Raw genomic sequence first — 16,878 nt, forward strand, 5'->3', positions numbered from 1 at the left:
GTTTTGATCCAGAGGGGTGGCTTTTGTGGCAAAGAAGCTCTGATTCTTGCCAACGTCGTTTTTTGGGTTTGTCTGAAGGTTTTACACACATCAGGCCAGATCCCAGGTTTGAAACAGATCACACCGTTACTACTTATTCAGTAGGCAAATTGTGTCAGAACTGGTTACAACATTCCACTTTGGCTGCAGTTAAACTGCATCTGTCCCAGTTGAATGAGAACATAGAGCTAAATGATTTTATAAAAGGCCCGGCTAGAGGTAGATCTAAACGCTGGCTTTATGCTGTGTACAATGAAATTTGGAAATTTTCACAGATTGAGGCAGCTAAACGCCTGAGAGCTATTGATCAAGCAAATTTGGAAAAAGTGCTTGCAGTGGTCGATAACAGTATTAACATGCTTTCTTCCAGGATTTACACGTTGGATAATATTGTTTCTTCTGTTGTTGATATTGTACATGATGAAGTGTCCACGTTATACCATGGTCAGAATCAATTACGTTCTGTAATGCAGTTTGCATGGACCCTACAGACACTTAAGGCTGGTCGAGTTCCCTGGAACTCATTGAACGTTTCGTCCCTTTTCGCCCCTTTTAATCTGACTGAAAAGCAACGCATGCTTTCAATGCGTGATGCGTCATTTTCTATGTTACATATTGAAAAACTAGAATCCTTACCCTTCTCTGTTGCTGAAACCACTACTGCCACGTGGCTTATTCATGGATTAATTACATTACCATTTCCCTTATACAAATTTACTAATTGTATGCGGTATATTGCTATAGGACGATATGAACCACTAGGCAATGCATTCCTCCATGAGGCATGGTCATTACCATACACATACAGATGTCTGAAGGATGGGAAAGAAGTGAATCTTAATGGTGAGGAATGCACACAGTCACCTGACCATTCATTAATATGCAGACACATTCAGTTACACGGTTCTTGTAATCAGGACCGGCCAAATTTAGCATGTGTTTTAAAAGGCACGCCAGTTCCAGCAGTAGTTCCCACATTTACATTATTGACTAATGGTAGTTATTTGCTTTTAAACAACGAAGTATGTTGTGGGTTATTAATTGGTGTGGCTTATGTGGTAACTGTATCAGAGCGTGTGGTGTGTTGCAAGAATGTTCTATACCCACCCACGCATGGGTCTTCAGATGTCTCCATCTGGCCACGAATTCCAACCTTGGAAGCGAAGTTCAATGGTTTAAGCAGAATAAGGGCCCTTTTGTCTCAAAAACAAGTGACCCTGAGTTCGGCCCGGGAAAATTATGTCCTTCACATAGCTAACACACGCACAGAGGTGCAGGCGCTTTTAAATACTGATTTGCCGTTTCATTTCTGTGAGCTGGTGCACCAGATCTTTAATGCATCTTCCACGACTGGGCTTGCACATTTTTTTAAATTGGTTAGCAGTGGCCTCGTGACTACATTTGAGAAAGTTTTTGGTATCATTCCCACGTTTTTCCACTCTATTTTTTCGAGTTTGTTTGGTGGACTACCTGTTTTACTGGCTGTAGCCGCGGGCATTTTGTTGGTGTTTTTCTTCATAAAACATGGATGCCCATCCTGCGCAAGAAGCCGTTCAACGCCTCCTGACACTGTGCCGTAATCGGATGCTCAATTACTATGGAACATTGCCGCTTGCAGCATTAAGCACGGCTTATAGATTGTCATTTCGGTTCACCGACTTTACGTGTGTCCAACCTGTGTTTCACTGCCTGAGCTGCGAGTTCGATTGGGCCATTGATTTGTGCCTATGCTTGAGGACTGCTCCTGACGTCGATTTTGATCAGCTAATGCGTCCCGTGGTGGCTCACGAGCTGATTTGTTCTGGCGAAAGAGGTATGGCCTTGGCAGCGATAAATGGAGTACTGGGCCAATGGGAGATCTCTGCAGCGGCGCATGCCTTTCTGACACACAGCGTTCTGGTGAACCCACCGAGTTGTCCTCTGACGTTACAGGAGGATCCGATGCTCGAGGAGCACGTATGTTCTTTCCCATTGCTGAATTGGATTGCTGAACTATTTTCGGATGATGGCAGTGATTTCATACTGGAGGCTGTTGCAACTTACTTTGCATATACTGTCCAATCGTGACATGCCTGGGAGGATTGCTTTGTTATGGAATATGACTTTCCCCTTGCTGGATTGGAGGGATGAGAGGGAGAGGGAGGGAATATAAGCAGGATGATAAAATCTTATACTTGGCTTCGCTAAAATCTTACCACAAGGCAATTCGGATAGCCCGTGCTGCCTTCTACGCTTCTGAAATAGAATCCAGCCCAAACCCCACGAAAACTATCTTTCAAATTGTGCAAAAAATACAAAACGGAGCCAAACCGGCCTCTCATATCACCTCCACGCAACAATGTGAAGACTTAGCCACCTTCTTCACAGACAAGGTGAAGAAAATCTACAACACCTTCACCCAGGACATCCCGGGAGACGTCGACTCTCCTAACGCCACCTTCGGAGACGCAAAACTCACTTGCCTACCCGCCATCTCCAGCGAAGAACTTACCAAACTCTGTAGGAAGGTGAAGTCGGGTGCACCCACAGAACCAATGAGACCTAGTCACTTTCTAGGAGCCTTGGGATTCTTCCTCCCATCCCTAACCGTGATTCTGAATTTATCATTCGCTACGGCCACGGTACCCATCTGCTGGAAACAGGCCTGGGTAACCCCGATTATAAAAAAAACCCTCCCTAGACCCCGCTAAACCAGAGAATTACCGGCCTGTCTCACTGCTACCCTGGGTCGCTAAATTAGCAGAAGCCCACGCGAATAAAATACTCAGTGAGTATATGGCGAAAAATAATATCCTGGACCCCTCCCAACATGGCTTCAGGCCGGGCCATAGTACGGAATCCGCGCTCCTCACCTCCACCGAGAGTCTGCGGGAAATCATGGACACCGGTAAAAGTGCCGCGCTGATACTGCTCGATCTCAGCGCGGCCTTTGACACGGTGTCCCATGCCATTCTGCTAAAACGCCTGGAAGATATAGGAATCGTGGACTCAGCGCTCCAATGGTTTCGGTCATTCCTAACCAGCAGATCATTCAGGGTATCTGCCCCTCCGTTTATCTCCAAACCCCAAGACATAGGACAAGGTGTCCCACAGGGCTCGGCTCTCAGTCCCTCCCTGTTTAATCTATATATGCAACCTTTGGCGGAGGTTGCTAAGAGATGGGGCCTCACAATGGTGTCGTACGCTGACGACACTCAGTCATCAGCCTTAGTGAGGCCCCCTCCCCGGAGGCCACCAACTTCAGGGATGGACTGTCTGCTGTCGCCAAGTGGATGACAGCAAATTGCCTCCAACTGAACAGTGGCAAAACCGAGGTACTGATAATGGGAAAAAACAGCAACAACTGGAACGATTCATGGTGGCCTCAGTCCCTGGGCCCAGCACCCCCTCCAAAAAACTTAGTAAAAAATCTAGGGGTATGGCTGGACTCGTCCCTGAGCTTCTAATCGCACACTAAAAAAGTTGCCGCAACCTGCATTGGACTACTGAGAAGCCTATACCCCATCTTAGGCTATTTCGACTCCAAGACACGACAACTCATAGTGCAGTCTACCATCTTATCAAGACTGGACTATGCGAGCGTCCTGTTGCTGGGAGCTAATAAAGCTGAGATAAAAAGATTCCAACGAATCCAGAACTCGGCAGCTAGAGCGATAGTAGGCCTTCCAAGAAGGTGCTCAGTAAGAGCGACTATGTACAGACTTCACTGGCTGCCCATAGAAGCCCGTATACAGTTCAAGGCCCTCTTATTTGCCTTTAAAATCTTAAAGAATGAAGGCCCAGAGCTTCTCCGCCCTCTGATGACCCCCTACAAGCCCAAACGGAACCTCCGGTCTATGGGGCAACATCTAGCTCTGATACCCCAGACGAAATTCTGTCGCATCGGAGGTCGCTCGTTCAAGCTACTGGGGGCCAAGCTGTGGAACTCCCTCCCTCTCCACATCCGCTGCATGGATGATTTGCTAGCTTTCCGAAGAGCGATCAAAACCCATCTATTTCCCGCCCCGTAGGTCCCCCTTTCGCAGCCAGTAGATTGTGTTACGGTTCTAGCGCCGGGACGCCCCGTCGCTGGGGCAGCTGTTGCGCTCTACAAAACAGGTAACATAACATAACATAACAGGTAACATGAACTGTGCTCAAATGATGGAGAGTTCAATCATGTGATGTCGCTGAAAATAACGTCACTGTGGCACATGACTTTGGATATCGGATAAGTGCCTTGTTTTTTCTCTTACAGACATTTAAACTAATGCGACCTGGTCCTACATTTCATATTTTTGAGACCTGACGAATAACTTTTGGTTCAAAAGTTTTGTTTTTATTTTTAGATTTGAGGCCACTGTAGGCATTCATACATATTCATTCATACATATTTTTTAGCTTATTTTAGCTCAAGATTATTGAACTTTGCTTTAATTTTTATGTGTCTGATTGAGTATTGCCTTTTCCCTTATGTTTGACGGTGCTCGGATCAATGGGGGGGGGTGTCATATGGATACTTCGTTACATATATTGCGTTAAGTTAGCATGAGTGTATTACATGTTTAAACAGCCATTTTTCCTTCGGCTTCAGTTTTGCACACGACACCTACTTGTTGTTGTCGCTTTCAACCTAGAAGCGGTGATGTGATTTATTTGAGAATAATATGTTATTACTATGCTATCAGCTTTGCCTGGTACACTTGGTACAACTGTCTGCACACTGAGAGCTGCACACTCTAGGAATAACCTAACACAAGGTTGCTGGGAGGCCTGATCCTCGCACCACATTAGACATAACACAAATAATGTTGATGCCAACATTTTGGGCTCTACGCGGGTTTAAGATAGAGTTACAGGGAATGAACGCAGACACTTGGTGCTGCGCATGAAGAGAGCTGGTAGCTGTTGATGTGATCTACTCCTACTGACATTTAGAGGTATGGGTCCGCCCTGCTAAAGCCCGGATGAGACCTTCTTAGATATAAAATAATATGCTAAATAGGGTGCGCGAAATATAGGTGATATAGATTTCTATAGATTTTGCATTGTAACATGCTATCACCGTTTGCTTACTATGGATTAGTGACTATGCTGCTAACTCTGATTTTTATAATCTGCATTTTGGTATTATACAAGATACTGCGTTTGAGAACCTTGCATTGAATAATAAATATTTCAAACTTGCACGTGTGTTCTTTGACTCTCAGTTTTGGTTTGAAATGATTATATAACGAAAGAGTGTTCATGTGTTCCACGATTCCTGAGGTATTCTAAAGTTCATGTTCTGGTTTGTCTAAGACATGGATCATTCCCTAATGAGCCATGAGACACTGTAGCTAGCTAGGTAAGGGGATTTCTGACACTGAGATGAGTTTTGGATCATCCTAACTCACTGAGGTTCTAGATCTCTATGCACAGTTCTGTGGGAGAACGGAAACCCTGCTACAGTAGAGCTGTAGATCCACATGCACCCTCCCACCGCTCTTGGCACCTGTAGTTGTTGCAGTTTTTTTTATTTACATTACATGCACACCTCTATACTTCACTCACTCCAGTCTCGCCCTCTTGCGGAAAAAATCGAACAATGTAGGCGATGCCCAGGCGCACTATCACCGAAAGGAGGAGTCACCTTCGCTCGTGACTGGAAAAGACTTAAATAAAAACAACTTGCAAAAATCTGGACCTGACAATAGATGGCAGGAGTATGCAAAGTATGTGAATCTACAGCTCTACATGCCAAGATCAGAAGCTTACAGGGCAAGTAACATAATCCACTCCTGTATCTCAGCATGCTCGAAACAGGCACCGACATGCTGGGTGAGAGTACTTATTGTTTATTTAACTGATACATTTCTGTTGGTAGTTTATTTGAGAATTCTTCTTTATAGCTGGATTTAAGTTTGAACAGGTAGATTAAAATATATATCAGGACCATAGAAATTCTTCCTCCCTAGCAGAGCCACTTAGGTAATTCAGGTGTAACCCTTTGTGCTTCACTGCTTTATAGACTGCAGCTATGTATCCTTAATTTAGAGAGCACATGTCAGCCTTCCTTCACCTTTCAGTGAATCTGCGGTGAAAGGTAGCTTCATTGAGTGTATTGGCCTCAAAGTTAGTTTCCTGTCAGGTTTGGGAGAGAAGTAGGTGTTGCTACCAGATGGTAATCCGCGCCCAGATAGGTGATTGTGTTGCACTTAACTAATGCCTCCACATGCCTCCACAGCAGTTAAAAAGTTGGTACTCCTTTATTTACAAATATGAAGTCATGTAATTTCAACCTATACTGATGCCTGAAAATTGCTCAAACTTTCAAAGTAAATATTAAGCAGTACACTCCTCTTTTGCAGACTCCACGAGCTGGAGGGATGGAGGTGGGCGGAGCCTGAACGCGGCACCTGGCATGGAGGGGGAGAACAAAGATCTGATGCCAGAAAAGATGCTGAGCTCCGTGGACCCCAAGCTCCCTTCCCGCGGGAATGAGGCAATGCCCAGAGCAGGAGTGGGCATGCCTCAGCCCGTGCCACCGCAGTTCCCTCAGTACAGAGGGATGATGCCGCCATTTGTAAGTGGTTTTTTTGTGTATCAAGGAATTATGCTTTTTAAAGTTTACAGTAAACCAAAATGCACAATTAATGTACACAGTGAAATTTTTAGGGTTTAATTTCATATATATTTTGTTTATTTATTGGTATGGATTGTGAGTTGAGTCATTTGTAAGAATCTGGCTCTATATATATACAATACCAAAGTAAGGTATAGTGTGCACAGTCCAGTGGCTTTACAGAGCCTAAAGTTGACAATACTTATGCTCTCTTGTCTGGTAGTGTGGGGAGAGCAGTGAGGCTTATTAGAGGGTTATATTAAGCATTTGTTGTACAATCTAGGGCAAGAAATGATTGCACACAATCCAAGACTAAATCCGAGACCAGTTTTGTGAGAAAATGGGGTTCTGTTGCAATACCCCCACACTTTTTGCCTGACTTTTGATGCAGCTTTGGCTGTAGAGTACTGAGTCCCTGCTGTCCAGGTTCTCAGTTTCCTAAAAACATGTCCGCAATTAGTACGTCTGCCCCCGTAAGTCCCAAGTAATTGGTACCCGAGGTACTTAAGTTCAAGGATTTATATAGCGCACTACTCACCCAGAAGGTCTCTAGGCGCTTGGGGAGGGGTTCATTATTTATCGAAAAGCCAGGTTTTAAGTTCTTTTCTGAAGGAGATGTGGTTCTGTGTAAGGCAGAGGTGAGTGGGGAGTGAATTCCAAGTCTGGGCCGCCAAGTAGGAGAAGGATCTACCTCCCATGGTGGATCTTTGGATACGCGGAACTGTGGCGAGGCCTTGATTGGAGGATCTTAGTTGGCGGGTGGGTGTGTAGAAGGACAGTCGAGTGTTGAGGCAATCGGGCCCTAGTTTGTAGAGGGCCTTGTGTGCGTGGGTGAGGAGACAGAATGTTATTCTCTTGTTGACGGGAAGCCAGTGGAGGTCTTTCAGGTGGCCGGTAATGTGATCTTGGCGAGGGATTTCCAAAATGAGTCTCGCTGATGCGTTTTGGATGCGTTGGAGTTTTTTCTGTAATTTGGCTGTAATTCCGGCATATAGGGTGTTTCCGTAGTCTAGTCGACTCGTAACCAGTGCGTGGGTCTTTCTTGTTTCGGCGGGGATCCAATGGAAGATTTATTTGAGCATGCGAAGTACGTTGAAGCAGGAGGATGAGACGGCGTTGACTTGTTTGGTCATCAAGAGTGAGGAGTCTAGGATGAAGCCAAGGTTACGTGCGTGGTCTGTGGGAATGGGTGCTGAGCCCAGGTCCGCAGGCCACCAAGAGTCGTCCCAGGCCGAGGGGGATGATCCTAGGATGAGCACTTCCGTTTTGTCTGAGTTAAGTTTAAGGCGGCTGTTTTTCATCCATACGGCTACTTCTTTCATGCCTTCGTGAAGATTGGTTTTGGCGGTGTTGGGGTCTTTGGTGAGGGAAAGGATCAGCTGGGTCGTCAGTGTAGGAGATGATGTTAAGGTTGTGTTGACGCGCGATGGAAGCGAGTGGACTCATGTAAACGTTAAAGAGGGTGGGACTGAGTGATGAACCTTGTGGTACACCGCAGATGACTTCGGTGGCTTCTGATTTGAATGGGGGGAAGTCGGACTCTCTGAGTTCTTCCAGCTAGGAACGAGATGATCCAGTCCAAGGCTTTTCCTTTTATGCCGATGTTGCTGAGGCGTTGTATGAGGATGCTGTGACAGACAGTGTCGAAGGTGGCGGAGAAGACGAGTAGAATGAGGGCCACTGTTTTTCTGTTGTCCAGTAGTGTTCGGATGTCGTCTGTTGCTGAGATGAGGGCGGTTTTGGTGCTGTGTTTGGCTCGAAAGCCGGACTGTGAGGGATCGAGGGAGTTGTTGGATTCGAGGAAGGCTGCGAGTTGGCTATTGACGGCTTTCTCAATTACTTTGGCCGGGAATGGGAGGAGGGATATGGGGCGGTAGTTTTTAAGTTCAGAGGGGTCTGCTGTGGGTTTCTTCAGGAGGGCGCTGACTTCGGCATGTTTCCAGCTTTCTGGGAAGGTAGCAGAGATGAAGGAGCGGTTGATGACATCACGGAGATGGGGTGCGATGATGGAGTCTGCTTTGTTGAAGATGTGGTGGGGACATGGGTCGGTTGGCGAGCCAGAGTGGATGGAATTAATTAGGCGGATGGTGTCTTCGGTGGTGATTGGGTTCCAGGCGCTGAGGTTGTTAGAGGGCGGTTTAGGTTCTGAGGGGGGTGGAGAGGATTGTTCGTTGGAACTGTTTTCGAAGCGGTTATGTATGTCGGCGATTTTGTTGTAGAAGAAGGAGGATAACGAATCGCAGAGGTCTTGGAAGGGAGTGATGTCGTTTGAGGCTGCGGTGGGGTTGGTGAATTCTTTGACGATGTTGAATAGTTCCTTGCTGTTATGGGCGTTGTTGTCGAGTCGATTCTTGAATGCCGATTTCTTGTGGATCGAATCAGCTGGTGGTGTTTGCGGGTGGCTGCCTTGAAAGTGGTCATGTTGTCGGTGGTTGGGTTTTTTCTCCATGTTTTCTCAAGAGTACTGCATAGCTTTTTGGATTTCTTAAGGTCATCGTTGAACCAGGGGGCCTTTTTGCTGTCTTGTTTGGTGTGATGGTTTTTCAAGGGTGCTAATTTGTCGGCGCTGTGAGTTATCCATTGATTGAATTTGATGGCATCTTGGTTTGGGTCCGATGAGAGGGCGGGTGGGTTTTGGTTGAGCGATGTGAGGAGTTGGTCGGTGGTGAAATTGTTAAATTTTCTTCGGGGAATAGGTTGTGAGGGGTTGTGGGTCGAGGTGGTTTTGTAGCGGAAGTGAACACAACTGTGGTCCGTCCAATGGAGAGCTGTGGTGCGATCTAAGGAGATGTTTGCTGGAGGTGAAGATTGGGTCGAGCGTATGCCCGGCAACATGGGTGGGGGTGTCAACAAGTTGTTTTAGACAGAGATTGGCCAGGTTGTCAAGAAGGATGGTGTTGTTGCAGTCGTTTTTCTTTTCCAGGTGGAAGTTGAGGTCTCCTAGTAGAATGTAGTTTTCGGAGGCGAGGGCATGTGAACTGAAGAAGTCAGTGATGTCTTCGCTGAATTGTTTACGGGTTCCTGGGGACCTGTAGATGAGGGTGCCTTTAAGTGTGGTCCTAGGGTCGGTGTGGATCTGGAAGTGGAGGTGTTCGGCGGTTGTAAGTTTATCGTCGTGATTTTGATGGTGTTCTTATGGACGATGGCGATGCCTCCTCCTGTTTGGACGGTGCGGTCTTTTCGGATGATCTTGTAATTGTCCGGGATGGCAATGGCGATGTCAGGTGTTGATGATGCGTTCATCCATGTTTCAGTAAGGAAGGCGACGTACGGTGATGTAGTGTTGAGTAGATCCCAGAGTTCGGTGGCGTGTCTGTGGACCGATCGGGTGTTCAGCAGGATGCACTTCAGGTGGTTGGAGTCAGAGCTGTGTTTGTGGTTAGTGGTAGTGGTATGGGTCTTGATGCTGGTAAATTTGCAGGAGCGGCAGGCGAAAGGACCGTGGGTACGACCCGGGGCAGCTTCGTAGCATTGAGGTGTGCGTCCGGGGTTAAGGGCTAGGAGGGTGGCGGCGTCATACGTTATGCTGGAGGAGAGCGGTTTGCGGGGGCCAGGGGGTCTGGCGCGGACGGGCGTAGACGGGCTTACCTTTGGCGCACCTTCGGCGCGCATGGGGCGCGCCCGCTGCGCGTGGACGCTGCACGGAGGTCCATCTGTCATAAATGGATAGTGGAGGGGGGGCGGAACGAGGGAGGGTCAGCTGGGAGGCGGGTGCGTGGTGGAGGGGACGGGCTCTGGGGCACAACAACACCTAAATGGCTAGAGAATCATAACCGGAACCGGTTGGGGCCAACAACAGTGAAAGCTTCGTGGGCAGAGGCGAAATCACACTAATTTAATAAGTTGATGCTACAAGTTCCCAATTCAGGCGAGCGTTATGCGAGGCGAGTTATTTTCTGCTGTAATGAGGCAATGCAGGCGCTACTAATTACAGCAATTCTAGCACGAGCAGTACGCTCCAAAATGTAGTCAGCAGTACGCTATTAAAAGCAATTACAACAGTGATTAACACGAGCAGCACGCTCCAAAATGCAGGCAGCAGTACGATACCCAAATGCAGCAGCACGCTCCAAAATGCAGGCAGTAGTATGATAACAAATGCGGTCAGCGGTGAGGGGAGCAATCATAGGTAATGGCGCTATGTGAATAGTAGAATGATCGTAGCAAGGGCCAGTGGCTGTGGGGAGCGGCCGCTTCTGGCGGACTTGGGGCTAAAGAGGGTCCCCTGAGACGTCCTCACTAGGACCATGCCCCAGTGAGGTAAAAAAAAATGACCAAATTGACATGGTGCACTGCCTGTGTCATGTATCTTGCACTGCCTACGATATGTGTCACCCCTGTACCTGGCCTTTCCAGCCCTAAGGCCAGGTGCACTATATCCCAGGTGTGTGGGCATACCTGCATGAGCAGATATGACCCTACAGTCGTAGGGTCTATTCCCTAATGTAAGTGTGAGGGAAGACCGAGTCCTTGGGCTGGGGACTTGACAACCTGAGTGCCACAGCACCATGATGCTTCCCTGAACTCAGGAGGGTTTGAGACCAAATGTAGGAAGCTGGCTCTGTATATTGTTAGAAAGTGGCTCTGTATATACTGGACCAAAGTAAGGTACTGTGTGCACAGAGTCCACAGTCCCCAGAGGTATGGCAGAGGCTAAAGTTAGATATAACCTTACTCTCTAAAGTGGTAGCTTAGACAAGCAGTTAGGCAGGATCAGAGGACAGTGTAAAGCATTTGTTCTACACACTGTCAGCAAATGTTCTCACACACTCAAGAACTGAACTCTAGGCCAATTGTTTGTATACAAATATATAGTTTTATTTTAGAACCAACAATAGGTATCAAAATATACTTTCTCAGAATGAGTTACTTTAGTTAAATACTTTTCAAATAGGCAGTAGATGTGAGAAAGTGCCATCTTTCTTGCATTGGTATGCCCCCACTTTTTGCTGAACTGCTGATGTGCTTTGACTAAGTGTGCCCTGGGCTCCTGCCAACCAGGTACCCAGGGCCTGTGTTTCTTCCCTAAAACTGTGTTGAAACTAAATCCCAATTGGCATCTCTGGCCACCTATCAGCCCTTAGTATATGGTACCCAGGACATGGTGACCAGAGAAGACCCCAGGGGTTGCATCACTTATTGTGCCACCCTTAGAGGCCCTGTACCCTGACACCCACACACTGCCTTTGCAGGCTGAGTGTCTAAGTACAGAACTAAACAGAGTTGACATTGCACACATCCCTGTGTGTCATGCCCACAAGACTGCTAGAGGGGTGACTGAGGTATACCTTGGCACACCTCAGTAACCCCTCTAGCTGGCTGCCCTATGCCAGTGGTGTGGGCACAGGTGCATGAGCCCTGTGCCCCTACAGTACCCAGCGCCATTCCTGGGCACTGTAATTGCAGTGATGCCATTAAGAGTATATGGTGCTGGGAGGTTGTCATTACGAACCCCACAGCACCATAATGGCTCCACTGAAGTCTGACACGTTTGATATCAAACTTCTCAGCACATTAAACCCGCACTGATGCCAGTGTAGGATTTAATGTAAAATGCCCCAGAGGACATCTTGGAGATGCCCCCTGAAATCCTAACCTACAGTCCATGTCTGGGCTGAGAGGCTGCCTAGGTTGCCACACAGCAGACATGTTGCTGGACCCCTGGGTGTAGAGCCCCCCACTCTCCTGGGCCTGCAACAATGCACGTCCTGGGCGAGGTGCTAGGTCTCCTCCCCCAGGTTGGGCAGGGGGGAGCTTCAAAGGCCTGCCGCCCTTGTCGGCTTCTCCAGACCACTTGCTGTACTCAGCAACTGACCCCCCACCAGTTCTGACCCCCACTTTGGTGGGAAGACTGGCGGGAAACCCTACGTCAGGAAGGGGGGTGTGCCACTCTGTGCCAACCGCACCCCTCAGGTGGGAGAGGTGTAGCACAACCCCGGGCTCTGGCCATCTTGAAGATGGGGAGCCCTGCCCAATCACAGTTAGGCTCCTGCCCCTCTCTCACAGGAGAGGAGCAGGCTAGGGGGAGTTTCCACCCCAGGACAGGGACCTATTTGTCCCTGCCCTTGCCCTACCTGTAACACCCCTAAATTCAGTATTTACAGGCACCCTGAACATTCCTTCCTCAGATCTCGATAAGAAAAGAAGAACAAGAAGACACGCCGTGCAGCTGCTAACAGAATGACACCAACTGACTTGGCACCGGCCCTACCGGCCTGTCGATCCTGGAACCTGCTCAATCCCAGCGTCTCCTGCGGACAAGCAACCTTGGACAACCTGGAGGACCTGCCTGCCTTGATCCTCTAACAGACTGTGAATACCCTGAGCAGAGGCTCTGCTCCACAAGCAATACCCCTGGTGCCAGCCAGGAACCACAAATCCAGCCCACTCTGCACCCGCCAAACCTGGGCCGTGCGATCCAAGACCACGAAGATGTCCCCCCGGCGACTGGGACCCAAAGTCCAGTGCCCAAAGACCGCCCTCGACGACCCAGATGACGCCTGCAGCCTCAGAACCAGGGCTCCCCCCTCCCCCAAACGGGACCAGCTGAGGGTAAGCTTTCCGGACGCCAAAAGACACCCCTCCACCCAACTCCCCACGGTCCCCTGTGCCTTCCTTTGGGGTACCTACCTGTTCTCCAAGATCCCAACTTACCTCTCGAAGTGGTGGTCGCACCTGAACACTCTCCATTCCCGAGCCTGCAGCCTTTGTTCCCTTTTTAACTTTTCCATTGGCTAACTTTGAGCGCCCGACTGCTCAAAAGCCCACTGCACCCAGCCGCCTGAGTGCCGCTGGAAGTGCAACTACTACCCTAATCTACTTCCCCACTTGCCCTGAGTAAGTGACCAGGAGCTCAGCTCCCTCAGCCACGTGGCCTGCTTGCTTGCAGCCACCAACCGAAGGCCCCCTACCCTCCATTGGATTGCATTGGGCCTACTCTCTCTGCACCTGGCTGCCTCTGTGCCGCTGAGGGTGTAACTACTGTACCTTCCCATCCCTGGGAGACCCCGGAGTCTATGCCCTGAACCTTAACTTCAACAGTCGAGTAAGTACTCACCTGGAAACCGATAACTCACTTTCCTGCCATTGGCTAACATTGACTGGTTTGACTCGAAAAATCTTCTGAGTGTGAAGTTTTGAAACTCTAAAATATTCCTATATAATCAGCCGAGTAACTAATTTCGAATTACTCACCTGGAGTCCGGAGAGGAGCCACTACTGTACCTCTCAGCCGAGTACTGAACTGCAAAAGTAATTAGAACTGTACGACCCTTGACCTTCTGGTAGGTCGCTCCCCCCTCCGCTGCAGCGCCACCATCGCCTGTGCCAGCCTTGCCTGCTCCTCACTGCCTGCTGCTGTCTGTGTCCCTGATCGCCGCCTTCCCCCCCCCCCCCCGAGTGCCTGCGCCTTAACCCTTCATTAAGTCCAGTGCCAGAACCCCTGGTTCCCGCACCAGAGACGAAGCAAGACTCTGCTACGACGCCAACACCCTCATCGCACTCAACCAAGGACACCCACGACCCTTTCACCTACCATAACTGCACCTTCCCCTGCACCAACAACGCCAAAGCCCCGACAGCAACGGGAGCCGACCGACTGCGACGCATCCTGCTCAACACCCGCTCCGCATGCAAGCACGCCGTGGAGCTCTGGAACCTACTCACCACCACAGCACCAGACGTCGCCTTCCTGACCGAGACCTGGCTGAACGAAACCTCCGCCCCTGACATAGCAGTGGCCATTCCCGACGGGTACAAGATCTCCCGAGGAGACCGCGCCAACCTAGCCAGAGGAGGAATCGCCATCATACACAAAAACACCATCAAGGTCTCCACGAACACCGACCACACCCTCACCACCGCCAAACACAAGCACTTCAAGATCCACACAGACCCCAAGACCACCCTCAGAGGCACCCTCGTCTACAGACCGCTGGGCCCACGCCCCCAATTCGGCAAGTCCATCGCGGACTTCATCAGCACGCACGCACTGACCTCCACGAACTACGTCCTGCTCGGCGACCTGAACTTCCATCTGGAAAACATCAACGACAGCTACTCCTCCACCCTGGTCGACAACCTCGCTACCCTCGGACTGACACAGATAGTCACAACCCCGACCCACATCGCTGGCCACTCGCTCGATGCCATCTTCTCCACCAGCCCTCACGTCACCTTCGGCCACAACTCCGAGCTCACCTGGACCGACCACCACTGCATCCACTTCACCTTCCAGAAACCAGTCACCCACCACCGCACCCCACAGATCCCCCGCCGTCGCTGGGGCAAAGTAACCAAGGAACTGCTGGAAGCTCACCTCGCAATCGACCCTCCGACCAGCCCCACCGACCCAGAGGAGGGGGCCGCACCCTCAGACTCTGGATGGAAAAATGCGCCAACACCGCAGCACCTTTACGACTACCCGCCGACATAAACACCAACCAGAGAGCCAGCTGGTTCACCCCGGAGCTCCTGGCCTCCAAGCGCGCCTGCCGGAAACTCAAACATCTGGCTCAGCGACAGAACACCCGCCAACCACACAGCCCACAAAGACGCCATCCGCAACCATCACCACCTCATCAGAACAACCAAAAGAGCCTCATTCACAGACCGCCTCAACAACAACGCCCACAACAGCAAAGAGCTCTTCAACATCGTGAAAGAATTCTCCAATCTTAGCTCCTGCACCAACGACATCCTGCCGTCGCAAGCTCTGTGCGACACCCTCGCCGCCTTCTTCCACCACAAGAACACCGACATCCACAACAGCTTCAACACTCAGATCATCCCAAAGCACCCCACCACGTCAAGCACACCCAACCCCACGACCACGACCTTCTGACCACATGGACCAACGTGAGCACCGAAGACATAATAAAGACCATGAGCCCCATCCACTCAGGCGCCCCTTCGGACCCTCTCCCCACCACATTGCCAACAGCCTCATCGCACCCCACCTGCGCAACATCATCAACCTCTCCTTCGAAACCGCCACTTTCCCTGAGAGCTGGAAGCACGCCGAGATCAACGCCCTTCTGAAGAAGCCCAAGGCGAACCCGAGCGACCTCAAGAACTTCCGGCCCATCTCCCTGCTTCCGTTCCCAGCGAAAGTCATTGAAAAGACCATCAACACCCAGCTCACCCGCTACCTAGAAGACAACAACATCTTGGACCCGTCCCAGTCTGGCTTTCGCAGCAACCACAGCACCGAAACCGCCCTCATCGCTGCCACAGACGACATCAGAATCCTCCTCGACAACGGCGAGACAGCAGCCCTCATTCTCCTGGACCTCTCCGCCGCTTTCGTCACCGTCTGCCACCACACTCTCCGCACACGCCTATACGACGCAGGGATCCGAGACAAGGCCCTGGACTGGACCACCTCCTTCCTCACCGATAGAACCCAGAGAGTCCTCCTCCCCCCCCGTTCCAATCCGGAACCACCAAAACCATCTGCGGGGTCCCTCCGGGATCTTCCCTCAGCCCGACGCTGTTCAACGTCTACATGGCCCCACACGACACCAACATTATCTCCTACGCCGACGACCCAGCTGATCCTCTCCCTCACCAAGGACCCCCTCATCGCCAAATCCAACCTGCACCAGGGGATGAAGGCCGTCGCCGACTGGATGGAGGCAAGCCGGCTTAAGCTGAACTCTGACAAAACGGAGATCCTTGTCTTTGGGCCCAACCCATCGGCGTAGGACGATTCCTGGTGGCCTCCTTCCATGGGAACCCCCCCCCCGACACCAACCACGCACGCAACCTAGGGATCATTCTTGATTCCACGCTCAGCATGACCAACCAAGTCAACTCAGTCTCCTCCGCATGCTTCCGACCCTCCGTATGCTCCGCAAAATCTACAGATGGATCCCAACGAACACTCGGAAAACAGTCACCCACGCCCTGATCAGCAGCCGACTCGACTACAGAAATGCCCTCTACGCCAGAGCCCTGGCCAAACTCATCAGCAGACTCCAAAGAATCCAGAACACCTCCGCACGCCTGGTCCTAGACGTCCCTCAGAGACTACATCACCCCCCACCTGAGAGACCAGCATTCGCTCCCCGTCGACAAAAGAATCACCTTCAAACTCATGATCCACGCACACAAAGCACTCCACAAGACCGGCCCAGCCTACCTCAACAGCAGACTCCTTCTACGCACCCATCCGGAAACTCCGCTCCGCCGACCTTTCCCTGGCCGCCATCCCGCGCATCCACAGAACCACCTCCGGGGGCAGATACTTCTCCCAC

At 50.3% G+C, this 16,878-nt stretch overlaps 1 protein-coding gene across 1 annotated transcript in view; it reads left to right on the forward strand.

Annotated features, from left to right (window-relative positions):
• PRRC2A (proline rich coiled-coil 2A) overlaps positions 1-16,878 on the forward strand; it is a 1,005,169-nt gene that overhangs the window by 202,194 nt on the left and 786,097 nt on the right. The window contains exon 7 of the mRNA XM_086919885.1: positions 6,369-6,583. Within this exon, the coding sequence (XP_086776011.1) occupies positions 6,369-6,583 (215 nt within the window). The remainder of the gene's footprint in view (positions 1-6,368; positions 6,584-16,878) is intronic.

This window comes from Lissotriton vulgaris, chromosome 5, assembly GCF_964263255.1.
Source record: "Lissotriton vulgaris chromosome 5, aLisVul1.2, whole genome shotgun sequence".
Taxonomy (NCBI): Eukaryota; Metazoa; Chordata; class Amphibia; order Caudata; family Salamandridae; genus Lissotriton; species Lissotriton vulgaris.